Genomic DNA, 27,666 nt, shown 5'->3' with positions numbered 1-27,666 from the left:
TGGGACTATGATGACATCGATTGCAGGGGTGGGACTTTTCCTTTGCCCAGAGCTCCCTCAGAAAAGATTTCACCATTTTCCTCCCTGTCAAGAATTCCTCCTAAGGTCAGTCTAAACATCTCATGGGCTGAAGAATTGATAGGCCCCATTTGCAGAGCCTGCTGCTTTCTCCAGAATTAGAAGTTCTTTCCTGGGGACCCCTTGGTGGCTCAGTCGGTTAAGCGTCTGACTTCAGCTCAGGTCATGATCTCGCAGCCCGTGGGTTCGAGGCCCGTGTCGGGCTTTGTGCTGACAGCTCAGAGTCTGGAGCCCGCTTCGGATTCTGTGTCTCCCTCTCTCTCTGCCCCTCCCCTGCTTGGTCTCTGTCTCTCTCTCTCAAAAATAAATAAAGGTTTAAAAAAAACTTAAAAAAAAGAAGTTCTCTCCTGTAGCAAGATACATGACATGGTCCATTGTGCATTCTATTCATCAGCTGATCCCCCTTATCTGAATCAAGACTGAAAATAAGAGATAGACTCTGCATCACAGCATAACAAGAGTACATATTTGGCGCTCAGTAATTTGCTGAGCTCGTCATCCTCAATGCACCTTTGAGCTACCCTTCCCTGGTCCTGAGAATTAATACGTCACTGGCACTGGGAATTAGTACATCAGCACTGGTCACCCACTTAGCAGGCAAGGAAAAGTAATGGCTAGTCAGCCCATTGTTCATCCCTAGAACAATCTAGGGATCTGTTACCGGTGCCCTTTAAATCATGGAAAATAAATTATCTTTCTTTGTGATTGCTGAACGTGGAAGCCTTTGAAAAGCCTATGTGAGTTCTTGGCAATGAGGATGATGAGAAGCCTCTTCGGGAGGCTCTGTACCATGCCTTAAACATTGGGACTAGTTGGCTAGACCATCTCACAGGTATTGCCGGTAAGACCTGGACATTTCATGGAGCCCTCTCCCCAAAGAGGTTCAAGTACCCTCAGTAACAATTTTACCGTGGTCTCTAGGGAACAGACATCTATTTCGAATGATGCCTTATAACACAGACCTTGATTTCCAAGGTTATGCTTCAGAGGCTCTTGCTATTCTCTTTGGGAAAGATAATTCTTTTTAATACTTGGATAAAGAGCAACTGTGCTCCAGCTGAGATATTTAACTTACAATATATGTGATAAGCTCTGCAAATGTGTCATTTGTCTGCCACAGTCTGGCAGATATCCCTTTTGTATATCCCAATGGCATTGAAATGAAATGGTATCTTGCATAAAAACCTTGCCATAAACGATGAGTTCACATGTACCCAAGCTTCAGGAGTGATGAGTTCTTCATTGTTGAATTCATGACCGGGCTTTTATTACCACAGAGGGTCAGAAATGACCGGTATTATCCGGCATGATGCAGTGGGCTTTGCAATCACGTAGACCTAGCGTGGAATTAGAACTCAACAGTCCAAATTAGGTCGAGCCATTTATATTGCTTTAGTCTTGGTGGATTAAAAATGTTTGAATACCGGGGGTGCCTGGGTGGCTCAGTCAGTTAAGCATCCAGCTCTTGATTTCAGCTCGGGTCATGATCTCACGGCTGGTGGGATCGAGCCCTGCGCTGGGCTCTGCACTGGGGTGGCGGAGCCTGCTTGGGATTTCCTCTCTCTCTTTCCCTCTCTTTCATTCTCAAAATGAATAAATAAACTAAAGACAAAAAAAGAAAATGGTTGAATACCAGCCTTTTCATGGGACTCAACCTCAAAGCTCTGTAACCATGAGTGAGTTTCGTACTCTCTCTAAGCTTCAGTAACCTGGACTGTGAGTAAAAGGCTAATAATGTCTCCCAGGAATGTTGTAGGGGTTGAGCGTGACGGTATTTCCAAAACTCCTAGTGCCACCTAGTACTAGGACAGAAAATGCTGTCTTTATAGTTGTCGTCACATAGAAGTTGTTTTACAGTCTCGGTCTATTATACAAACTTCTTTGATTTTGAGAAAGAGAAGAGAAAAGGAAATTGCCAGGGGTACAAATTTAATTAAATTATATTATCTTTTGGGGCGCCTGGGTGGCTGAGTTGGTTAAGTGTCCAACTTCAGCTCAGGTCCTGATCTCGTCGTTCCTGAGTTCGAATTCCTCGTCGGGCTCTGTGCTGACAGCTCAGAGCCTGGACCCTGCTTCGGATTCTGTGTCTCCCTCTCTCTGCTTGTACTCTGCCTCCCTCTCAAAACTAAGTGGACATTAAAAACAAGTATATTATCTTTCATCAAAAATAATAACACATATTATTTGGGGGGTAAACAATACCTCTTTACCTGAATAAGGTATTGAGGACAGCATTAAATTAGATGTGGTTCTTCTTTCTTTTTGTGGAATCTCGGGTGACATTTTGCATGCACATGAGTCCAAAAAAACTTTACACGACAGCATCTCTGAGAAAAGTAAGACACTGGAGTTAGGTCGTCAGCAAATCAAAGGGCCGAGACAAACGTGAGAGCAGGTTTCGAAGGCGGACCGCAGGGTCTCCCCACAGGAAATCGCTGCATTGTGTTTTGTAAGCACTTTATGTCAGTTAGCATTTTTAGCTCTGTCCAGAATCACCAGTCCATCATTTTGCTCAGATATGACATTATTGTGTCAATTTCGCCTAAAGAGCCCTTCAGTTTATTACGAGTGACTTTCTTGTTTTTAAGTGAGCTGAAGAGGCTTTGATATGCCCTCTAAAGGGCCCTACTAGTTTTAATGACCATTGCCCCTACAGACTTCATATATGTGCTCGTTTAGATAATGAGAAGTATCGGTGTATACCTTACAGGTCACTGGATTCCCTGCATAATATGAATGAATATTAAACATGGGAATCTGAAAAGAATATATTGAAATTCTATTAATATTTATAACCGATCTGTGGGACTAGGGGAATTCTTCAGTATAAAATATTCCAAATTCATGTTTGTAAGAATGAAGCATCCTTGAATTTAAAATACAGTTTTCCTCATTGAAATAGATGTCTATTATCCATATACCTGGTGAAATCTTTGTTGTTAATGTTATATATCCTTACATTATTTAATAGAGTCAGGAAGGGCGTTTTTGGAACCTTGAGCTCAACCGAACCTAACTCATTCTTTTTCATTAAAAATAAAATGTCTGTTTGTTCCATTTTCCACCATCTCTCTTCATAATAATGGTTTCTCCGTAGTAGCTAATAATATCATAAAGATTATAGTCCCTTTGATTGAGGAACTTTTGCCAAAACCTAGATTCAATCTTTTATTTTTCTGTGAAAATATAACAAGGAGAATAGTTCCACTGGTCTTATTAGTAAAGGAGGTAAGATTGTCCTCAATAAACCAGGAAATTTCCTCTATGAAAAGGGCCAGAAATATTTGGACACAATCATAAATAAAATCTTCACCATCTGCTTAGTGTCGGTTGTTGTAAGTCAGCATTTTATAATGTGAACACTAAAGCTTCCCTTTAATGCACTGCTTGAACTAGAGCAAAGCTTTAGGTCAAATCGTCCAGCCCAGAGATGTAGTTCATCCACTCACAGAAACCTTTGGATCAGTTACAAACCTACAGCTGAGCCCAGTTTCACAACTACGGCGATCAAGTGATATTCTTAGAGGCAAACCAGTCTGCTGGTTCAAGGGGAAAACCTTGCCCAATTTGGGAAAAGGGTCCAATCATAATACCACTTAACACACAACATTTCATATACGGCGCGATGAGGGGGAGGCCAAAATAACAACGTATCGTGGGGGATGGCTGCTGATTGCTGCTGAGTTCTGGGAAGGCGCAGCTCACAGGGGTTGTCATCAGAGAAGAACAGGGCTTTCACACCGCAGAAGAACTCCAAGAACTCGAGCCCGAGTGCCAGTTAGGACAAATCCTCTGCTCTGGGGACCTGGGGAGGGCCCAATTAAAGGACTATTGAAATCCTTCCGTTTTTCCTTTTGGCAGGTGCCAATAAAAGCTGCAACAGGCTGAAAATCTCCTTGTGCCTCAGGATAAATAGATGTTTTCACAGAACTTGGGAGGTCTTAGCCAAAGAAAAAACTTCTCCCAAACAGATCCTAAAATAGATGCTGTTCCCCTAAACATGGCCCCTTTCTTTAAAAGGGCAGAGTCGATGGAATGTATGGAACTTTTTTTTACAGTTTATGTATTTATTTTGAAAGAGAAGAGAGAGAGTGAGTATGGGAGGGACAGAAAGAGGGAGAGAGAGAGAATCCCAAGCAGGCCCCCAATGTGGGGCTCGATCTTACCGAACCATGAGATCGTGACCTAAGCTGAAATCCAGAGTCAGATGTTTAACCGACTGAGCCACCCAGGTGCCCCTGGAATTTATGGAATTTTTTTAAGGAATTAATGCAAGGAACATAGAGGAAAGATTATTCCAGCCCTGGGCAGCAAGTAGAATTCAGAATGTGCTCGCCAGAGTTGCCTTACTCCCTTTTTTAAAACTATATATGTTAACATCAAACTTCGCATATGCAGCACTGGCTCTTGATTGCCTGTCTTCAAAATTCAGAATTTGTTCCCTTCTCTAATCTTCTGTGTTTCTGAAAACGGAGCCACCAATCTCCTAGCTCCTTAGCCAAAAAACAGGAACCGTCCTTGGTTTCTTCCTCTCCTTTGCCCCAATATCCAACCCGTGACCAAATAAATCATACTGATCTTGCTTCCAAAACAGACCTCGAACTCACTTCTCTGCATCATCACTGTCACAACTGAGACACCATCTTATTTTAACGGGCCTCTCTGCGCTGTCCCTTTCTGGTTCGTTCTTCAGAGCCAGAACGGTCTTCTTAAAACACACATCTGTTCAAACCACTCACTTTCCCATTCAGAGCCCTTTGCTGCTTTCCCTTTGCACCAAGCGCTAAATCTCAAATCCTTATCATGACTTACAGGTCCTGAATGACCTAGAGCGGGGATCACACACATTTTCTGTAAAGGCCAGATGGTGAATACTTTGGACTCCGTAAGCCATACAGTCTCTGTCACAACTGCACCGATCTCCTGGTGTAACAAAAGCTACAGACATTATAGAAAGGATTGGAAGTGGCTGTGTTCCAATAAAACTTTATTTACCAACACAAATGGCCGTCCGGATTTGGCCCAAGGACCTTCTTTGGCCAACCCCTCATCTAACACATGCTGATTTCACCAGCTGCTCACTCCTTAGCTTACTTAGCCCTCCTGACACATCTCTCATTCCTGCCGTGGTGTTGCCCACTCAAGACCATCGCCCATTCTGTTCTTCCTGGGCAGACTGCCTGTCTCACTGTCTGCAGAGACCATTCCTGAATTCCTGATTTAACTAGGTTTAATTATCAGTAACCACACGTTGATTTGTGCAAGCCCTTGCTTAATGTCCGCTTTACCTTTCAGTTGTGAGATCCACGAATGGAAAGACTGGATTTGCTTTGCCCATCTTTGAATCTCCAGCACCTGGAACAGTGCTTCACGTACAGTCATTTCTTAATTAAATGTTTGCTAAATTTAGAATGAATTAATGAGATCTCATCAAAACATGGAAGAAAACAAAAGACAACAATTTGGGCTCAGGTCTGAAATACGAGTTGCTTTAAGTCTGTGACTTTCCAGGGCATTTTATTGAAAAAGTTCCGCACTTGAAATCAACAATAGGTACAAGTCAGGGTAATTAATAGGCATGTCCCTGAATCTTAACGCTACGGAGGCACTTGTGGCTGACACACTGTGACTTACACAAAGTCATACGCAGGTCAGGCAGCCCGTCTTCATCCTGTAGCTCTGCCTTCTGGAACCTGAGCCCGGAAGGTCTGAAGGTCCGCGTGGAGGTAAGAAAGAAATGGAGGAGGCCCATGGCTTTTAACCGACTTGGACTAGATGTGCCACGCTTCGCTTCCCCTCGTAATCCACTGACCAAACCTACTTACGTTCCAGCTTAGCTACCAAGCAGGCTAGGAATGGTCAGAGAGCTCAAGGAGCACCGTAACAATGAACTCCCTGCACCCGCCAACATAACAAGCAGTTCAAATAGATTTCCTAATATTAAATAAAACTGGCTACCTACAGGTATGCTAAACCCCATATCCTGGTACGTTACCAATATTTTTATATATATTCTACCAGCTTAAAAAAGCTTTTCTTACATGTTAATTTACCTTGTTTATGGTAACATCTCACTCGGTGGTAATTACCAGTGCCTTACTCTCATGTCACCCTCAGATACTGTCCTACAAAGACTTTTAATGTTTAGTAGAGGAAAATGCTCGCTCTGTAACAATTTCATGTTATGACCGTGATTTTTCTATAGACTTTATAAGCTTCAGTCATTTAAAAATAATCCTATGGCACGTTTCGTTATAAAAGGAAAAAAGATCATAGTCCAAAGATTGACTGTAGGAGAGCGATCTTTCCAAGGAAAGAAATCTATGTCGTTTCTCTTTTGCCTCCCAAATTATTTATGTCTATATAGGTGATTCGTCAGTCATACGTTCAATCAACATTTACTGCACTCCCACACCTGGGCATCATTCTAGGGGTTCAGGTAAATGAGACAGTTGTCTTAGTGCTTGCATTGAATGGGGAATATTAAAACGTATTTGAACATGATAATAAGTAAAATTTCAACAGTGTTTATTTTATTTTCTAAATTTTTTAAGTATTTATTTTTGAGAGAGAGACAGAGAGAGACAAAGCGTGAGTGGGGGAGAGGCAGAAAGAGAGGGGGACACAGAATCCGAAGTAGGCTCCAGGCTCTGAGCTGTCAGCACAGAGCCCGACGCGGGGCTCGAACTCACGGACCGTGAGATCACGACCTGAGCCGAAGTCAGACGCTTAACCGACTGAGCCACCCAGGCGCCCCTCAATAGTGTTTAATCTGATATTCTCTTATTCCCTTATTTTATTTTTGCAAACTTTTTGAGGATCTGTACTTTGAGGTTGATGTAATGTTTGTGGAATTGAGGTATCTGTATCTCCGTGAGACATTGTCTTTTCATCTCAGTAATTCTTGTTGGGTCTTTGGCAATCCTTGAGTTACACTTACAGGAATATAAAAATGTACCTTGTGTTAAAGGGATAATAATAAACATGTCTGCTCCATCAAAGAAGGTAGAAACATTTCTATAATTTGAAATCAGTCTCCCGATTTACGTAGCTTGCTCGAGGGCGCTCGTCTGGAGAGATGTGTCTCTGGCACAAAACCAGACCTTCTTCTTGCACATGCAAATAAAGGCAGGAACCTAAGGAAAGATGGAGAGCACGGGACTCAAACGTGAGTCCCTGTTGGCCAGGTGGCGGACTTCCCTTAGACGTAACCTCCTGAGGGTCTTTAGCAGGGAGTCTGTCGATCTGCAAGGGCTCATCTTTGCCGTGGAATCTGGAAATCTTGCCTCCTTGGTTTGCCACAATGGGAAGCTTCAAGAACTTGTTTCCTCTGTAAAGGCCAGAATTATTGGAAAGATCATCAGAGCTGACAATTTAGTTGCAAATGTGATTGGAAAAATCAACTCCTGAAAAGGTGGTGGGGGAAGCCTAGGGGAAATGTTACCTAAGACCCTACTGATGTAGAAATACATATGAATTTTGAGCTCTGATTTACACAACGTGTATCTGGGTTTGGGGATGCCATGCGTGTGTTTTACACCTTAAGTCACCCCTTCCCTCTTGATATGTCAGTGTATACATACATATCAGCTTGCGTGTGTGCTGATTAGATCTTAAATTACAAATAAGGACATGTTTGGGGCCCCTGGGTGGCTCGGCCGGTTGAGCGTCTGACTTCAGCTCAGGTCACGATCTCACGGTTCGTGAGTTCGAGCCCCATGTTGAGCCCTGTGCTGAACAGCTTGCAGCCTGGAAACTGCTTCACTTTCTCTCTCTCTCTCTCTCTCTCTCTCTCAAAAATAAATAAACCTTTAAAAAAAATAATGAAAAAAATACGGACAGGTTTTTCCTCCATTACAACTTGCTTCTGTGTAAGAAGCAAAGAGAAGTTTTCTACAGCTGTAATTTAAAACAACTTGCGTCAGGAGTTGGGAAAGTTAAAAGAAATGAAATGAAAACCAGAATGTTGTTCAACCTCTGGAAGCCTCACGCCCGCCATCTTTATTAAGCTGTGCTAAGGGCCTGACGTGTTTTATTGTGCATCATCTTTGCTACAACTCTAGGAGGTAAATCGTATTATCCGTACTTTATAGATGAGGAAGCTAAAGCTTAGGGAAATTAAGTAAAACCGTGACTTCAGCCTGAGCTTTCTTTGTCTCTAAATCATTCTGTTTTGATAAAAGCAAAAATCTCTGTCCTGGAACTCCTAAGGGAAACTCCCCACAGAGACTTCCCTAGTTTACCACCCACCCTCCCATACATTGAGATTCATCCATACCTGGAAACAAGACTCTCATTTTTTAGATTCTTCTCCAACCTATACTTTCTGTCATATTGAAAATAACAGTGGCTTGGGGCGCCTGGGTGGCGCAGTCGGTTGGGCGTCCGACTTCAGCCAGGTCACGATCTCGCGGTCCGTGAGTTCGAGCCCCGCGTCGGGCTCTGGGCTGATGGCTCAGAGCCTGGAGCCTGTTTCCGATTCTGTGTCTCCCTCTCTCTCTGTCCCTCCCCCGTTCATGCTCTGTCTCTCTCTGTCCCAAAAATAAATAAACGTTGAAAATAACAGTGGCTTTTAAAATTCGTTTCTGAACGATGAGATACTAACACCAAACGTGTTATCTGGGGTTTCACCTGCTCCCCTCCCCGACTTCCCAGATTTGTGCTCACCAGACCCTCAAGGGCGCCAGGCCAGTCCTCCCAGGCCTACCAGGCCAGTCCAAGCTCCGCCAGCACCTGCCCCCATCGAGAATCCCAGACATGCAAGAACTTAGAAGTCTAGTTTTCCTACCATCGCTCGTGTGACAAATGACATTCACGCTCAAAGCACCCTTCCTGGGGGCAGGTCAAGTTCTTGGGGATCCCGAGAGGCCTGCCGTTCTTTCGCTGTCAAGATCACATCTGTCAAAGTACATGTAAGCAAAAGTAATGTTATTTTCAGAATAAACCTGAATCCAACTTCACATATCTCTACAAAGCGCAATAGTCGCAATTCTGGGTCTGTTCGCTTCACTCTTGTTAGTTACGCATCCTCTCCCACAGAACTGTGACACCTGAGAATTGTGTATCCATTTCAGTGTGTGAACCGAGTATGTCTGGCGTTGCCGAGAGCTGTTCTCGGTGTCATAGCAGAGCTGCAACCAAGGACCAGGATGTCCCCAAACCGTGTGGCACCTGTTGTGACCATACTACAAACTAGCTCATTGTGTTTAGGCTCAAAAGTGGGATGGAGATTAAGGTCCTCAAATCTAGGGCATACTCAAAGATGGAGAAAGCCCGGAGGAAGGGAAACATGTTCATCGCCCGGGTCCTGTGGATTCTTAGTTTTTAGTCTCTGAGGACCAGGAATTTCTACCATGGTGACAACGGGGAGTGACCAGCACTGCCAACTGGACCTCCGTTTGATAGACTCATGGCAAATCAAAGCTGGAAGGAAACTTGAAAGAATGGACTAGGCCCATGAAGCATTTTTCTCATAATTACTTGGTCAAGCTTTTTAAAGAAACTGCTACAATCTAACCTTTATATCCTGGAGATATAGAGGAAACTTAAAGGCAGGTGAGAAGAGAGGACAGAAGGAAAGGAAACAGGCATTTGTGGGAGGAAACCACACGTGCCAGCCAGAGTACTAGATGCTTCACACGTTTAAGATCGCTCAGACTGCAAGTGACATAAAACCCAACTCAGAGGGAACATGCCAAAAAGGGGAATTTATTGGTACTGTTTCTGAAAAATCCAGGAGTCAAGCTGCAGAACTGTACAAATAGTAACGCTGTCTGGACGGATTCAACCAATATCATAAAGACTTAGCTTCTGTCCATTTCTTGACTCCACCTTCTGCCGATTTAGATTCATTTATGGTGAACTACCGGATGGCACCAAGCATGTCAGGGCCAGGTTGCAAAAAGAACCCATTTTCCGGAAGCTCAACAGTATTCCTGGAATTGAACCTCGCTGGCCTGATTGGCTCGGCGTATGTACCCATTGCGGAACCAATCACTGTGACCAGGTGGGATGGGTTAACTGAGCAGTTCAGCCTGGACTACCTTTGCCAGGGATGAGAGTGGGAGAGGGTTAACCCCTTACATCAAAATTTGGGTACTGTCGCCACAGAAGAGCCAGTGGATGCCGAGCAGGCGACGTCTGCCGCGTAGACATTCACCCCTGTGATTGTCATAACTGACCTGCAGGTGAATTTTACCGTGTCTTCTCTTTAAGATTCTGGGCTCCTTGAATCTATTAAATAGAATCACAGGTAGAAGACCTTCACCGTGTGTGAACTGGGTTGAGCCCCTTTATAAGACCCAAAGCCGGTCCAATAGGAAAAGAAATAGGGAAGTGAATTTGTGTAGGCAATGTGTATTTTTTCTTCCTCGAACTAGGAGTACTCCCCATCCAGCCTCCACACCCAGCCTGGGGTCATCCTTCACCTCTGTATAAGTCATCCCTTTCCACTGATCACCTGGTCTACTAGAAAGCCTTGTCGACTTTGAAGATTTGCCTCAGATTTGCCTTCTTACATCTCCTCCACTCTCGGGGCTTGGGGATGCCTCTCTAATAGGTAGTGGTCCAGCTCAGGCTCTCTTCCCACCCTCCCGACCCTATCTCCAAGTTCCCAGCACTCACAGGTATTGCGGAAATAGGCAACATGCTGTTTATTTTTCAAGTAGCTTGGATTACTGGCAAATGTTATCATTTACTTTCTCAGCTGGCGAGAGAAGGCAGAGCACTCTTCTGTGAACAATTTTCCATTGTTTACCGGGAGGTTATTTCCTGAATTTGTATACATTTATTTATACTGGAGCTGTGGGGAAACATCTTCTGAAATTGGAAGTATGAACTGTAGGGGGATTCTCGTTTTATTTCCAGTTCATCGTGTGGGGTTTTACATGCTTGTTTATATTTAACTAAATGCCTATCAGTATGGTCATCTTATATGGGATTGTTTAGAAGATGTCTGTGTATCTTGCTAAACATAAGAAATCCAAACATATGTAGCTTGGAATAACAAGGTTTACAAACATACGTGTGTATCTGTTTTAAAATTTCCCTTCTATCCTTTATTTAAATAAAGGCCAATGCCTACACCCATAGATACCCCAGCACCCAAAGACACTCATGGAAAATGCACACCCACAGGCCTAGGATAAACAAGTCAAAGACCACAAGAACAGAAGAAACTAACAGGCGTGTTTGTTTGTTTTTAAAGCTAGTATTTCCAACTCAATGATGGAAAACTTTCCTAGGGTCACATATGGAACCAGAGCTATAACTGTTCAGCTGCGAGCATTCAGTTCTGTCAGCTTCTAAATGTGCTGTCGCTTTGTCCGGTAGAGCTGACCCCATCCTGTTCATTCAACAGACAGTGAGGCTCGCCCTACCTGTCCATGCCCCCAACAGAACTGTTACTGCTTTCGTCCTTCTGTTCATCCAGGTCTTCAACAAATATGGACTGTTAACTCTGTGCCAGATCCTGAGGGAGGAATGAGAAATGTAAAACAAGACAGGATCCATAAGTTCAGGGAGCTTTCAGTCTAGAGGGAAGACGGACAAGAAAATAGACCATTGAAATATAATATGATGGATACTGTGATTCCAGGGCACACTTTCTTCCCATGAAGCTTCGTCTTCTGAGACTTAGGTTTCCCGTCGGTGAGGTGCAAAGCACGCGCGAAGGTACAATGAAACCTCAGTAACTATAGCCCTCTGAGATGGAGCGCGTCAGCCTCCATAGGTAGCTCTTCCAAATGCACACCGACCTCTGAATTTACCGCTTTGCATGGACTCCATCTACGCGATGGTCCTGAGGTTGGCACCATGCTTACCAGGAGGGGAAGACAAAGGCAGGTCGCTGGAAAAGAATGTACAAATTGGGTTTATATGTGAAAATACCCCATTCACATGTAACTGACTGAAAACTAAAAGTAAATGAGATATATTTTAACCTAGTTGATTAGCAAAACTTAGTGTCGGTAAGAGCATAGAGAAGCAAGTCCTCTTATATGCCATTGGGGGAGAGTGTACTTTTGCGGGGACCCTTTAGCTATATTTGAAATCATTCTAAATGTGCTCACTCTTTGACTCAGCAATCCTTTCTCTAGCAATTTATCCTAGAGGTAGTCTCACATAAGTGCAACAAAGATACACGAATAAATGCGCTCATTACAACATTCATTGCTTGTTACAGAAACTGGTAAAAAAGAAAAGAAGTATCTGGCCAAGGAAGACCAATAATAAACTGTGGGTAATTCCATACTATTAAATTAAGTATTTCCACATGAACTGATAAAAAGCTATCCAAGATACATTAAATGAACAAAAGCAAGTTCAGGAACAATAGGTATAGTAAGAGTGTATTTCCATTTTAAAGAGGGGAATAGATACACAGTCTCATGTGTATAGAAAATTCTAGAAGGATACACGGGAAGCTATTGGCAGCCATTACTCTGGGGAGTGAGGCTGCCGGTCTAAGATAGAAGCAATACTTTTATTTATTTTTCACTTTTTTTACCCTTCCACGGTGTTTGAGGGACATTTTTGTTTTTTGCAATTTTTTTAATTTAGGTAAAACTAGTTTTAAACCACCAAAAATAATTTTCTACTATTTTTCCTTTAAAGGATCATACTGTACAGGATCATATTAGGGACCCTAAGAAGTCTTATTTCATTTTGTTTAAAACAGGCATTCAAAAATCTATTTGTGCAAAGAATTTCGTTGTTGTCGCTTTGCCTAATAACTGTTAACATGTCACATGAGTCCTCCTGAGGCAACACTGACCTAAGGAATCATGGGGACATCATGACCACCCTAAAGTCATATTAGCCAGGCAGTGGGAGACAGAATTTCTGACTCAAGATCCAAAGTTCTGTTGAGGGGCACCCGGGTGGCTCAGTTGGTGAAGCATCTGACTCTTTATTTCGGCTCAGGTCATGATCTCACGGTTCGTGAGCCCCGCATTGGGTTCCGTGCTGACAGCTTGGAGCCTGCTTAGCATTCTCTCTTTCCCTCGATCTCTGCCCCTCCCCCACTTGTGCATATGCTCTCTCTCTCTCAAAATAAATAGATAAACTTTTAAAAGATACTTTGAAGTTCAGTTGATGTCCTTCAGAAACTTACTGTGCCATCAGAATGGAGCAGGAGCTCTGATTCATTCATACTGAATAAAACTTACCTTGTTTCTTAGGTGGGGAAATAGCATTCCAGGAATTTCTGTAAATCTCAGAGGAGAGTTCAGAGTTTCCTAAGAAGAGTGAGGGATGGGGGCAAAGAACCCGCTCTTACACTTGAGTTCCCAAATACATGTCTCCCAGACGAGGCTATTCATTGAGACCCGTTCACTGCTTTTCATTGGATATTTCAAACAATTGCCATTATCAATGAATACACACCCCTCTCCGGGGAGGGGAATAAAACAAACATTTCTCTTCAAAGGTGATAGGATAAAAATGACATAAGTAGAGGGAGGACTGGGGGTAAAACCATCTTTTCTCTGTGCCTGACCTACTGTTATTTCAGCGGTTTCTACTTGCACAGCCCTCCTCTGCAGCTAAAACCATAAAACTGTGTCAATCGAATAGCGATACTTCCTACAAAATCACTGCTGCCGTTGAAGTCAGAGGTAATGAAGTTGCCTGCCAGTCAGCTCCTGAGGAGGAGGTGAGGAAGCTGCCTGGGACACCAGTGGGGGTCTCAGAAGAGTCTGGGCCGCTCTCACCTCCACATGCGAACGGGTTGAGATGATTCAAGAGCAAATGAAATCTGCAGGTGGTCCCCTTGAAGAGTGAGGCCTAGTTCGTGCTTCTGGGCCAGCGGTGGACGCACAGAGGGGCAGACACGCCGCCAAGGGGACAGAGGGCCACACACGGCGGGCGCTCTGTGCCTGTTGGGATGGGCTTTGCCAGCGAGGTGGTGAGGGAGAGGAAGACCTCAGAAGGGCATATATATCTGTCTCCGTCTCCCTTCCTCTCCTCGATCTGCGTCCCTCCTCTCGTGGCTAGTCTGTTTTCTTTCTTTAATGTCTATTTATTTTTGAGACAGAGGCGGAACAGAGACAGAATGTGAGCAGGGGAGGGGCAGAGAGAGAGGGAGACCCAGAATCCGAAGCGGGCTCCGGGCTCCGAGCTGTCAGCACAGAGCCCGACGCGGGGCTCGAACCCACGAACCGTGAGATCGTGACCTCAGCCCAAGTCGGACGCTGAACCGACAGAACCCCCCCGGGTGCCCCTTCTCTTGCTTTCATCATCGGGGTGAGTTGGATTTTTCTGTCGGACTTGGGGATGTGCTGCGCTTACCGTCCATTACATTTGCTGCTGGGCCCTGACGCCATATGCTAAGGCCAACTTGTCATAAGAGCGTCTCTGATCAGAGGGCAAGGGTAGTTGAGCCAGTTTTGCCTGGAATGGGGAGAAGGAGACTTACCAGCAATTTCTACTGCCAGGAGGAAGGCGCCAGGCGAGCGGGTGCCCCGCGGCCACCCGCACCTGGCACGACCCTCCACTTCCTGTGTAGTTCCCTTCTTCAAGTGGACCTGTCTGCTGAACTTCATTTCCATATCCCCCCCCCGCCCCCGCTGTCAGCAACACACCCGTTAGCAGGTAACACTTGGCTGGTTGTCCAGCCTGTGTGTCACCTACCCCCCCCCCCCGCCCAGTTAAGACGCCAGCTTCTGAAGGCCTCCGTGCAGTCCTTCCCACAGCACCAAACACTGCACTAGGTGCCCACGTGTGCATGATCCGAATCAGTAATTCAAGAAATGTTGCCACCCATGGGGCGCCTGGGTGGCTCAGTCGGTTAAGCGTCCGACTTCGGCTCAGGTCATGATCTCACGGTCCATGAGTTCGAGTCCCGCATCGGGCTCTGTGCTGACGGCTCAGAGCCTGGAGCCTGTTTCAGATTCTGTGTCTCCCTCTCTCTCTGCCCCTCCCCTGTTGGTGCTTTGTCTCTCTGTGTCTCAAAAATAAATAAATGTTAAAAAAAAAAAGAAAGAAAGAAACGTTGCCACCCATTTCTTGATGCTCTGGGCCTACAGCTACAGTATGTGACACCCCTTCCTTCTCTGTAGGACACGGAACCTAGAGCTGGCCTGACACTTCAGTCCTTTGACGGCCCAGTTTCTGTCCCTGGATAGATAACTGCCAAAAAAATGAAGTTTCTCCCATGGAAAAGGTCTCTACGGTGTCCCAGGGAGTTTGAGCTTGCTGTGTGACCAAAGAGGGTGCATTCCTCAACATGGTTATGGAAGTAGGAAAGCAGAAATGGTGACAAATTTAGGTCAGAAGCAGGAGGGGAATATTCTAAGTTAATTTTCTATAGCTCTGATTTTCTAGCACGATATAAAACGTGCATCTTCCTCTATGGCTTTAAGTTTGTTAGCCACTAAATACTTAATATGTTTCCGGATTTGTTTCCAGAGATACTTATTTTGATTCATTGACTATTATTGCCAATCAGGACTGGGAATTTTTTTTTTAAGTTTATTTTTTTATTTTGAGAGAGAGAGAGAAAGAGCGAGCAGGGGAGGGGCAGAGAAAGAGGGGGAGGGAGAATCCCAAGCAGGCTCTATACTGTCAGTGCAGAGCCCTACATGGGGCTCAAACTCATGAACCAGGAGATCACTACCTGAGCTGAAATCAAGAGTAGGACGCTTCACTGACTGAGCCACCCAGGTGCCCCAGGACCAGGCATGTTTAATTGCGTGGCTTCATAATGTATTTAAATATATGACAAAATAAGTCTTGACTCATTGATTTTTCAAAAAAAATGTATTCTCATTGCTTTATTTTTTCCTTTAGGTTTGTTTTTTTCAAATTCCAATAAACTCTTGTAGAATTAATTTTTTCCTTACCAGTTATTGCTGGTGTATAGGGAAATCAATTTAATAGCAAAACTTTTAAATTAACTTGATGGATTTTATGTTGGTTTCACTATTGTTTTCAATCATCTGATTTTCTTTCTTCATAATAGTCATGAATTTTATTTCTACTTTTTATCTTAATGCACTGACCAGAGCAATGATATATAGTGCTGGTATTACTAAGCATCCTTGGCTTATGCTGATTTTACTGTGACAGTCTATATTATTTCACTGTAAAGTATCCTAAAAAACGATCAGCTCGAGATATTCTAACTTTGAGAAACCTATTTTTTTCATATTGTATCTTTTTCCCAAATGATTGATATTAAATATTAATGAATGCCTTTATTTTTTTAAGTTTTTTTTTTTTTTACTTATTTTTGAGAGAGAGAGAGAGAGAGAGAGAGAGAGAGAGTCAGCATGAGTGGGGGATGGGCAGAGAAAGAGAGGGAGAGAGAATCTGAAGCAGGCTCCATGGTGTCAGCACAGAGCCTGACACAGGGCTTGAACTCAGGAACCATGAGATCATGACCTGAGCCAAAATCAAGAGTCAGATGCTTAAACGACTGAGCCACCCCAGGCGCCCCAATGCCTTTTGATATATATTGAGATTATCATGTTTTCTTACATATACCTACTGGTATGAAAAAATAGAGACCTAGTCATATTAATAGAAAAATAGTTTGCAGCTCTGTTTATATTTATATGTGTAAATGTGATGTGTATACCTGTAATAAACATATCGCTTCTCGGCCTTTTGGCTAAGATCAAGTGTAGTATACCTGTAATAAACATTTTACTAGCTTGACAATTTGAAACAAATCACAAGTAAAGCAACCAGATCCTGAAGTCATTTTTTTAAATTAATTTATTGACTGTGTTTTCAATTTCTTTTATATATTTTGGTTTATACCAATTTCTTTCATGTTGAGATAATTTTGATAATGTTTGTCTACCAAGAAAAATCACTCTGTTTCTTTAAGATTTAAAAGTTTATCTGGGGTGCCTGGGTGGCTCAGTCGGTTAAGCGTCTGACTTCAGCTCAGGTCATGATCTCACAGTCTGTGAGTTCGAGCCCCGCGTCGGGCTCTGTGCTGACAGCTCAGAGCCTGGAGCCTGCTTTGGATTCTGTGTCTCCCTCTCTCTCTGCCCCTCCTCTACTCATGCTCTGTCTCTCTCTGTCTCAAAAATAAATAAAAACATTTTTAAAAAATTAAAAAATAAAATAAAATAAAAATAAAAGTTTATCAGCGTGGACATGTACACTTTTCTGACCTTCAAGAACTCTATATCTGATATATGCCATCTGGCAGAAGAAAACAGTGTGGGTGCTTGCCTGTCCTTGAATGGGGTGGAAAAAACACAAACAAACAAAAAAAAACAAAAAAAAACATAAAAAAGAAAGAAAGAAAATGTCTCCCCTGAGATGCCAAACCACATATCCGCCCTCAGGCAGATTCGGTGCCAGAATTCATTCTGCCAGTATATTCCAAAAATCTAGTTAAAGTAGTTATGGGCAGTATTGCCCCCGAGGCATCAGGCAGAAACAAAAGTAAATCTCCAAAGGGACGCTCTTTAAACGTAGGCCTCTGAGAATTTCTCAGATAAAGTTGCTGGGAACTTTAGACTCGCAGTAGGGGGAAAAAAAGAAATCACAAAACACACGAGGAAAACACTACCATGAGCACATGGCAATAGCCATCCCCAACAACAGAAAGGGGAATGAGACTCATAAAGACCGCAGATTTGGGGACAACCAAACACACAATATACTACATCGGCTATCTTTAAAGAAATAAAAGAGAATGTTAATAGTGTGGCTAGAGAGAAAGAGACAATCCAAACTGATCATGCAGACCTGAATAATGTTTACAAAGGAAGAAGAAAATAATTCCAACTTGAAATTCAAAGGACAACGTAAACATGAGAATAAACACAGATAAAGGGAGAACAGTAAACTGGAAGATAAATCGGAAGAAATCACCTAGAATCTAGCCCAGAGACAGAGATGGAAAATATCACAAAGAGACCAAGGCACATGAAGATAGAATCCGACCAGCTGCTGTATCTCTAACCCAAGTTCCATGAAGACAGAATAGAGACAAAGGGAGAGCCACCAGCTAAGTAATTTCCAAAATTAGTTTATAAAACATGAGTCTTAAGATTCAGAAAACCCAGTGAAGTCAAAAGAGGTAAGCAAAAAAGAAAGTCCCACCTCAAGATAACCAAGTAAAACTACAGAACCCCAAAGGCAAAGAGAAAACAATGGAAACATCCAGATATGAAAGAAAAGTCACCTGCAAATGACCTGCCGTTGAATGAAGAGTTGACTTCTTCACAGCATCAGTAAAAGCTAACCTATATGAACACTATCTTTCAAGTGCTGAGAGAAGATATTTTCAATCTGTTGTCACATGCCAATCTTTCGCAAATGAGCATCACATAAAGACACTTTTAGAACAGCAAAAGCCTTCAACAGAACCTCATTAAGGAACTTCAACTTGTGATACAACATGGGAAAAGGAAAGTGACCCTGGAGACAAGATGTGAGATCCAGAAGGAAGCTGTGGACGGATAAATATAAACAAACATTGACTGTATTAAAACAAAACCGAATATATATATATATATATAACCAGAATTAAAATACTCGAGGGTTCTTATATGATTCTGGAGAAACTTTGACTTTAATATGGATGCTTAAGTCTGTGGATAATCCCTAAAAACAGAAACCAAGTATATAATTTCCAAACTGGTAAAGAGGGAAAATGGAATAGGGGGTAAAATCAAAAAGAAGGCAAAAATTTTTTTAAATTAAAAAATGTTCAATTAATGTTCATTTGTTTAATTAATAAATGTTTATTCATTTTTGAGAGAGACAGAGCACGAGTGGGGGAGGGGCAGAGAGAGAGGGAGACATAGAATCTGAAGCAGGCTCCAGGCTCTGAGTTGTCAGCACGGAGCCCGACTCAGGGCTTGAACCCACAAACAGTGAGATCATGACCTGAGCTGAAGTCAGATGCTTAGCCGACTGAGCCACCCAGGTGCCCCTAAATATTTTTTTTAATGTTAAAAAGAAACAAAATGTTGGAAAAGTGGAACAAATAAAAAACAGAAAATAAAGTTCAAGACTTTTCTGAATGTAAAGATGTTCACAACATCTTGTTAAAAGATGTAGGGAGATAGCCAGAAACTGGTAACATAGCTTCAATATAAAGCAAACAATGTCAGAAGTAAAAGAAAATATTAGAAATTTTATCCTATTCAGGACAGATTTTTAATATACCTGTTTCAATAATCGATCAAGCGGAGAATTCATAGGAATTTAGTTGATTAGAAGCACACAATTGATAAGACTGTTCTAATGACCTTACTAAAATTTAATTCAACGGCTAAAAACTTCTATTCAAGCACCCAGGTAACTTATGAAAACTGACTGTGTATGAAGCCATTCAAGAGCTCTTAGAGTATCATTAGGATCACATTCTCTGACTTCACGCAGTTGAGTTAGGATTTGCTTTAAAAATGTATTTTATGATGAGTAGCATCGGGTCTTTAAGTGTGTTTAACCTGTTAATGGTTTTTTTTTATTTAAAAAAAATTTTAACGTTTATTTATTTTTAAATTTTTTTTTCCAACGTTTATTTATTTTTTGGGACAGAGAGAGACAGAGCATGAACGGGGGAGGGGCAGAGAGAGAGGGAGACACAGAATCGGAAACAGGCTCCAGGCTCTGAGCCATCAGCCCAGAGCCTGACGCGGGGCTCGAACTCACGGGCCGCGAGATCGTGACCTGGCTGAAGTCGGACGCTTAACCGACTGCGCCACCCAGGCGCCCCAACGTTTATTTATTTTTGAGAGACGAGAGAAACAGAGCACGAGGAGGGGGAGGGGCAGAGAGAGAGGGAGACACAGAATCCGAAGCAGGCTCCAGGCTCCAGGCTTTGAGCTGTCAGCACTGAGCCTGACGCGGGGCTCAAACCCACGGACCGTGAGATCGTGACCTGAGCTGAAGTCAGTTGCTTAACTGACAGAGCTACCGAGGCGCCCCTGTTAATGGTTATTTTTATGTCTGAAATGATCATGGATCTGAGGCAGCTCATGTACTCTCCGAAGAAAAGTTTCCATTTCTCTTTGGAGAACAGGGGACTTCTGTAGCTTTGATTATAAGTGTTTCACTCGAGAACCTTCTAGAGCTCGGTGTTGTATCAATGCAGGTGGCAATGCTGCTTCGCCGCCACTACTGAGGCTCCTGCTGCTGTTACCAAGTCTTTGTGTCTTGACCTCCACTCGGAACTGTAGACTAGTGGCTGTTATAACAGATAAAGTAACAAGTGTTGAGGATATGGAGAAATTAGAACCTTCGTTGCGTTGCCGGTGGGAACGAAGAAATGCGGTAGCCGCTGCATTAGTCACAGTAGCCCAAAGGCGGAAGAATGCATGAATGGATCGACGGATGGACGCGTACACAAAATGTGGCCCTTCCATGCACGGGAATAGTATGCAGCCTGTAAAAGGAAAGAAATTCCGACACCTGCTACAACATGGATGAACCTGAAAGACATCATGCTAAATGAAATAAGCCAGTCATAAAAGGACAAATAGCATAGAATTCCACTTATATGAGCTACCTAAAGTAGTCAGATTCATAGCGAAAGGTAGAACGCTGGTTGACAGGGGCTAGGGGAAGGGGGAGGTAGGGGTCAGTGTTTAATGGATATAGAGTTTATATGGAGAGATTAAAAACCTATGGGTCCGGATGGCGGTGATGGTGACAGGACAATGCGGGCGTACTTAAGGTGAGACTACTGTATACTTAAAATAGGTTAAAATGATAAATTTTATGTTATGTATATTTTACCACGATAAAGAAGAAACATTTCAACACTGCTGTGCCTATATCTAGGAATAGTCTGCCACTGTTTTGATATAATATTGATATAATAAACAGTCTTCCTGCTTTGAGAGACGCTAACTCAGTTCTCCGTTTCTAAAGTCGCTCTTACTACACCAGAGACAGGTCAGAACAAGAATATTGTCTGGGGATGCATTACATCTGTGTAGTACCTTACATTTGAAGGAGGATGTGTATGCGTCCTAACGCATTTAATTCTTGCGACAGCCTTATAAGGTAAGTAGTACTGCTCCCTTTTAATTGGCGTAAGGAGGTGAAGCCTGAGAGATTAAGTTGTCCACGACCACTGGGCTGTTATGATGCTTGGGGTCAAGAACTTCTCTGCGTGGGGCGCCTGGGTGGCGCAGTCGGTTAGGCGTCCGACTTCAGCCAGGTCACGATCTCGCGGTCCGTGAGTTCGAGCCCCGCGTCGGGCTCTGGGCTGACGGCTCAGAGCCTGGAGCCTGTTTCCGATGCTGTGTCTCCCTCTCTCTCTGCCCCTCGCCCGTTCATGCTCTGTCTCTCTCTGTCCCAAAAATAAATAAACGTTGAAAAAAAAAAATTTAAAAAAAAAAAAGAACTTCTCTGCGGACGAAAGCCATTGATCTCCCATTATACACAAATAGTTGTCACCTTACTGTGGACTACATTTAATATCCCCAAAGCAAAGTGTTGTGCATGTTAAACTGAGTGAAGAGCAGAAAAGGAAAGATAACATTGCCTTCCCGGTGGCCAAAGAATAATAATTATATGACCATACGCTCTGAATCCTTGTTACCACATTTGTGGCTCTTTACCGGGCTCTTATTTCCAAACGTTCGTTGTGTTTAAACGCTGGTCGGCTCTTCGTGTTTTTGGACTTCAGCCTCTATAAAAATACCCTTTCATTTGGGGGTTGAGGGTGCTTTTCCCTAAAATGCATTGTTTTAGGTTGCAGCTATTCAAATTTTGATCTAAATTCTCGAAACTTGCAGTCTGATTTCAATAAAACCAAGCAACTAGGTTGTTCTCTCATTGCCATGCGAGAACTGTTTCGTCTTGGGTCTTAAATTTCCTTCTTTATTGTTCTTCTTGGACTGGATGGCTAAATGGGAGGAGTCTGGCAAAACACCATCGCTGCCCCTGGCAGTTTGACGAGCCCCCCTAGAACACATAGCTGGGTGGGAGCACCCTCCAGCTTCTCAGCACGCGGCTAGCCTTCACTGTCCGTGGAAGCGTGCCATCGATGAGTGAGCTCAGAACCCCAGCTCTTGTGCATCAGAATGTGCACCCAGAAGTTTTCTCTGTCTGCGGGAAGATGTGGTACCTTATGGAAGAGGGGTGGTATTGACACCCCCTTGTTGAACAAGCCTTTCTGAATCTATTACCTGGTAACGTAAATAACATTCCCTGAGGCAATAATGGGTAACGGGATTTTTTTTTAAGTTTCATTTTTAAGTAATCTCTACCACTTGGGTGTGGCTCAGTTGGTGGAGCCCCCGACTTCAGCTCAGGTCATGATCTCCTGGTTTGTGGGTTCAAGCCCCTCGTCAGGCTCTGTGCTGACAGCTCAGAGCCTGGAACTTGCTTCACATTCTGTGTCTCCCTCTCTCTCTCTGCCCCTCCCCCTCTTTTGCTCGTTCTCTCTGTCTCTCTCCCTTCCCTCTCTCTCTCTCAAAAATAAATAAACTTTTTTTAAAAATTAAAAAAAAGGGGTGCCTGGGTGGCTCGGTCGGTTAAGCGTCCGACTTCGGCTCAGGTCACGATCTCGCGGTCCGTGAGTTCAGGCCCCGCGTCGGGCTCTGTGCTGACTGCTCAGAGCCTGGAGCCTCTTTCAGATTCTGTGTCTCCCTCTCTCTCTGCCCCTCCCCCGTTCATGCTCTGTCTCTCTCTGTCTCAAAAATAAATAAACGTTAAAAAAAATTTAAAAAAAAAAAAGAGTCCCAAGCTCTACCGACTGACCCAGCCCGGAGCCCCATGGGTGACAGGCATTGAGGCTTTGCAATCCTTGACCCTCCCCTCTGTGAGGTATCTGCAGAATGTACCCTGGCTGGTTAAACATTGAATGTTCAGAGATGGTCCCTGTGCTTCCTCTTTCAAGCTGTTGCAGCTATGGTGAGGTGAAAACAGTGGACGGTCTCCTTGCCCCTGTATTTGCTGCACGGATTCTGACGCCAGCTGTCCCGCCTCACGCATATAAAAAAATTTAGGAGCACTCGCTTCCCTTTCAAATGCTTACAGCATATTTTGGGACTCCTTTCCCTTGTGTTTTGCTGTAAAATTCATACTCCAGTATGCTCCGAGCAGTGGAAGAAGTGAAGTACTTAAAAAGATAATGCACACCCACCATTTGGGCAACACCAGAGAACTTTTTCTTTTGTACATATCTGGTTTATTGCTTCTCGTCTCATACCTCACATTTATGAAGCGCCTACTCTGGGCCAGAAATCGTGGCGAGCACTTCACGTGCATTACGTTCCATAGTCCCCACCGCAGACTGGTGTGATAGGTACTAACATTCTTATTTTACAGCAAACAAAACAAAAACCTTGAAAGGTAAAGAGAGTAAGTGGGCATATAGCAAGCAAGTGGCCTATGTTGTTCAACGGGTTGTTTTTTTTCTTTTTAATGTGTAAAAACCGTACAAGCCAACCTCCAATAGATCATTGCCGTAGCCTTTAGAATCCTAAATTAGAATGTTCAGAATCGGGCTTGCCAACCCCTATCAGTACCTTATACACATTAATATTTTGTGTCGGCAAGGGGTGGGGGGAAGAACCAAATATCTTAATGTTGTTTTCATGCATTTCAGATCTCTTACTATTTTCCTCCCAACTTCCTCTTCTGTGTGATTTAAACAAATAATAACAACAGGCGAACTCTTAACGTTCCTGCCAAGACTGTACTTTTTAATGCCTTGGTCACTCTGCTTTCAGCTTAAAACTTCGTTTGATTTTCTATATTCTAGGAAAGAGTGAAAGGTACAAAGTGGATGTACATTATTTGAAATTACGAAAATATAGCAAAAAAAAAAAATTGACGGCAACCAAAATTGGAAAGTATCTCCATGTCATGAATGAGGGAGCTTTTTCTCTTAACGCTATGAGGTCAAGCCCATTTTTAGAGAGAAGCTTGATTTTTTTATGTGGTAAAGATATTTTACTTTATTTTATTTTTTTTAATGTGTATTTATTTTTGAGACAGTGAGAGAGACAGAGCACGAGCCAGGGAAGGGCAGAGAGAAAGGGAGACAGAGAATCTAAAACAGGCTCCAGGCTCCAAGCTGTCAGAACAGAGCCCGACTCAGGGCTTAAACCCACGAACCGTGAAATCATGACCTGAGCCGAAGTCAGATGCTCAACCCACTGAGCCACCCAGGCATCCCTAAGATATTTTATTCTAATATACTTTCAACAAAATATTTTGCAATCCATTTAACATAAAATGAATACATATTTACTGCACATCTACTTTGTTCTCAGAATTTAAGGAGAATATAAGCTATACGTGATAAACAGCTTCTGCCTAGAGAACGTATAATTTAGTGGATGAGAGAAGATGAACACACTGATAAATTTGATTATACCCAAGGCAGAACTTATTAGGTGTTCTTCTTCTCCTTCCTTCCAGTTTTTTAGCAAGACCTAAAATTTGTTCTTTAAAATATGTTGGGGGGTGCCTGGGGGTTCAGCAGCGAAGCGTCCGACTCTTGATTTCAGCTCAGATCGTGATCTCGTGGTTTGTGAGATCAAGCCCCGTGTCAGGCTCTGTGTGGGCAGTGCAGAGCCTGATTGGGATTCTCTCTCACCCTTTCTCTCTGCTCTTCCCCCCAAGTTGTGCGTGCGCGCACACACACGCACTCTCTCTCTCTCTCTCTCTCTCTCTGTCTCTCAAAAGTAAATACACTTTAAAAAAAAATAAGATGAAATGAAGTGAAAAATGAAATGAAATAACATCGTAACTCTGTTCTCTTCGGAGAAGCTTGACTTTGAATTTCAGAGGTAGCCCAGTTTTGTGGTCAGAGATTAGACTCTGTTTTTCTTCTGTGGTATTATCTGATTACAACGATTTACTCTTAAACCCGGTTTGAAACGCTGACAGATGCTTCTGTGTTACCCGCTTTAAGGTGCGTCTTTGTGTCCCTCTCATACCAGAGTCATCAGAAGTGGGACCTTCCCTGGTGGTTCACACCACTGTCCCATTTGCAGTCACATACCTGGAGCACAGCACTGAGGACGTGCGGGAGCTAATCTACCAGCAGCTGGAAAGCATTTTGCCAGGTCTGCCTCAACCAGTTGTCACCAAATGCCAGAAATGGAGATATTCCCAGGTAATCAGAGAATCCAGGGGTATGGGCACAGTTTTCTTAAGCAAACCGACTGGGTCAGCAGAACTGATGATGTTTTTTTCTCATCTTTGCCACTCTGTAGTAAAAGAAATGGACGATCTGATCTCTGGGGCAAATATTTGTTTGCCTCGTACATGGCTGTGAACTTCTACGGGTCTTTTTAGCCTGTTATTTCCCAATAAGCGATGCACGCAATTTCCCCTGGGCTTGTGTTCAAAGACTAGCATCTCAAGACTTACACACCCTGAAAATACGGGGTTTCCTATTCAAGCAAGGCAGGTTGTATATCAAAATGCAGCTGTTTCTCTGGGGTTTTTCTAAATCAGTACTGTGGTTATATAGAAACCACTTGAACCTCCCCAATTTTTTGCAATGTGTTAGATTAACCTTGTTAGTGTATTTCGCTACCACAATTTTCATTTTTGTTAAGTTCCCACTTTGGTTTTGACTGCCGCAAGCAGGGTTCTTTGGGGGACAAAGGTGAATACCTGTAGAATTCAGCTACGCAAGCTGTTTTTCAGGGTTTGATCAACCTGCTGATGACTCTACTGGCTCAGACTTCAAGCTCTTTACTCTAAGTAAATGTTGACTTTTGCGACAACCTCTGCATATTCCAACAGAAGTTTGTGAGTATTTGTAGAAAAAACTCTTTTGATCTGTAAACTCCGTTGTAAAGCCATTGGGGATAGTGGAGTGAAGGTCAGAGGGAGAAAAGGAGCGGTGACGTGTCTTCCCCAAGATTTCTGAGCCTTTTGATTAACCAATTTATCCGCACTATTGGTTACCCAAAAGCAGTTATTGTGAGAAATTGCAGCAGATTTTGTATATTTTAAAGGGCTATCCAAAATCAGAGGAAATGGTAAATTACTTCCTAAAATATGACAGCATGTCTGTGTGTTTACCCGTGTCATCTCAAGTTCAATTATACAGTGAACCTTTGGGGAAAATATTTACTTAAACAGATCATGGTCAGTTTAGAAGACTTTCCTCTTTCCTTCTAAAAAGCATTGAAAGATCCCAATAGCTAATGTCTTTAAGTGATACTTAATTCCATTTTAGGTTGACTTGAAAAAGAAGACAGGGAAATCATCTTGTCGGTATAATTTGAAGCTAGATACATTACACAGTCATTTGGCAATTTATAAATACTCCTTTAAAAGAAACAATAGTTTGTGAGTTTCTTCTTGTGATTTCTGCAAAATAATAAACTTAAGAGATGGGCTGAAACCACCTTATGTCTTCAAATTTAATGCGTTAATAGAAATAGATTTGTCCTAACCACAAAATGACCTATTCAAAGTTGTGCAATATCACAAAATTTAATAAAAAAATATCTGAACACAAAGTACATCCAAGCCGTAGCAATGATTTTTATTACAATTTGGATGTTCTCTCTTGAAATTGTCCCAGTGCGTTTACAGCTCTGTGTCATGAAATCTACATTGGCTGCAGAGTCTAAAAGGGAGTGAGCTGTTTCATTTAAACTTAGAAGCTTGCATTTTCTACTCTTCTCCTTTCTACCCTTCTCCTAGTAGCCTGAGGGTACAAAGCATAACATTGTCATTTGTGGCAGAAATCTTGCCCATATTGTGAAATAGACGATAGGTAGCTAAGTAGGTAGGTAAGTAGATGGATGGATAGATAGATAGATAGATAGATAATCTCCCATACCACCTTAGAAAAAGGAATAGGAATGACAGGTCCAGAGATATAATAGGATTCAACTAGTTTTCAGTTATTGTTCCCAAGGGAACATTTCTCCGGTGCTTTTCAAAGGTCCGTCATGACCTTTGAAACCTGACGTCAATGTAAACACCTGTTATTCCCTCACTGTCCAGGAACACCTGAGCTACCTTGAACAAGTTCATGGATGTATGTGCATGACTATGGTCTACCATGTGCATAAATGGAAGGGGAGGATTGTGTAGGGGCAGGGACAAAAAAAGAAAGAGGAACAACCAACTTGTTTGGAAATTCCCTTCATTTCTGAGCAGCAGTGTAGTCCCCATAATGGGGAGATCCCACCCCTATTTTCTTCCAGCCTGGATCCCACCCTATGTTTCTTTTCTTCCTCTTCCTCTCCTGTTCCACCCCAAACATCTCCTATCCTTCACACTCTAGCCTCTTCCTTTTCTACCCCCTTTCTGCCAAATGATAAAGCCCCCCAAACCCTCACCTTACAAAACCCTAGAGAGACCACAGGATGGGTGTCCCCTACACCAGGCAGCGGTGAGTGGTGTGGATTCCCCATCCTAGACCCCTCGGGATTGGCTCTTTATCTCCATTCATTTTATCTTTTCCCTTTTTTTCTCTTCCTGTCCCTGCGCTGCATCCTGGTACCCAGTGGCTGTGAAGGGGAGGGGAGAAGAGGGAAAGAGAGCAATGACGAGTACCCAGTGTGACAGCCCAGGAGCTGGGCCACTGCGATATGTGATCCCATTTAATATCGGAAGTAGTCTGATGAGGTGGCTAGTTTTAGCCCACTCTAGCAATGAGAAAACCATGAAATGACCTCC

General features: G+C 43.1%; 1 protein-coding gene and 1 pseudogene across 7 annotated transcripts in view; both read left to right on the top strand.

Moving 5' to 3' along the window:
• The window catches only part of RNLS (renalase, FAD dependent amine oxidase), a 298,200-nt gene that overhangs the window by 219,551 nt on the left and 50,983 nt on the right, over positions 1-27,666 (top strand). For 6 of the 7 annotated variants that reach the window (XM_047088609.1, XM_047088608.1, XM_047088615.1 and 3 more), the window contains exon 6: positions 24,957-25,132. In XM_047088609.1, the coding sequence (XP_046944565.1) occupies positions 24,957-25,132 (176 nt within the window). Of the gene's footprint in view, positions 1-24,956; positions 25,133-25,671; positions 26,436-27,666 lie in introns of those variants that run through there. The other variant, XM_047088614.1, reaches the window with a different exon arrangement.
• Positions 16,671-16,821, top strand: LOC124518909 (uncharacterized; annotated as a pseudogene).

This window comes from Lynx rufus, unplaced genomic scaffold (assembly GCF_022079265.1).
Source record: "Lynx rufus isolate CCGP_SWC_20201006 ecotype Redwood Valley unplaced genomic scaffold, mLynRuf1.p SCAF_25, whole genome shotgun sequence".
NCBI lineage: Eukaryota > Metazoa > Chordata > Mammalia > Carnivora > Felidae > Lynx > Lynx rufus.
This window is presented reverse-complemented; position numbering and strand designations above follow the sequence as displayed.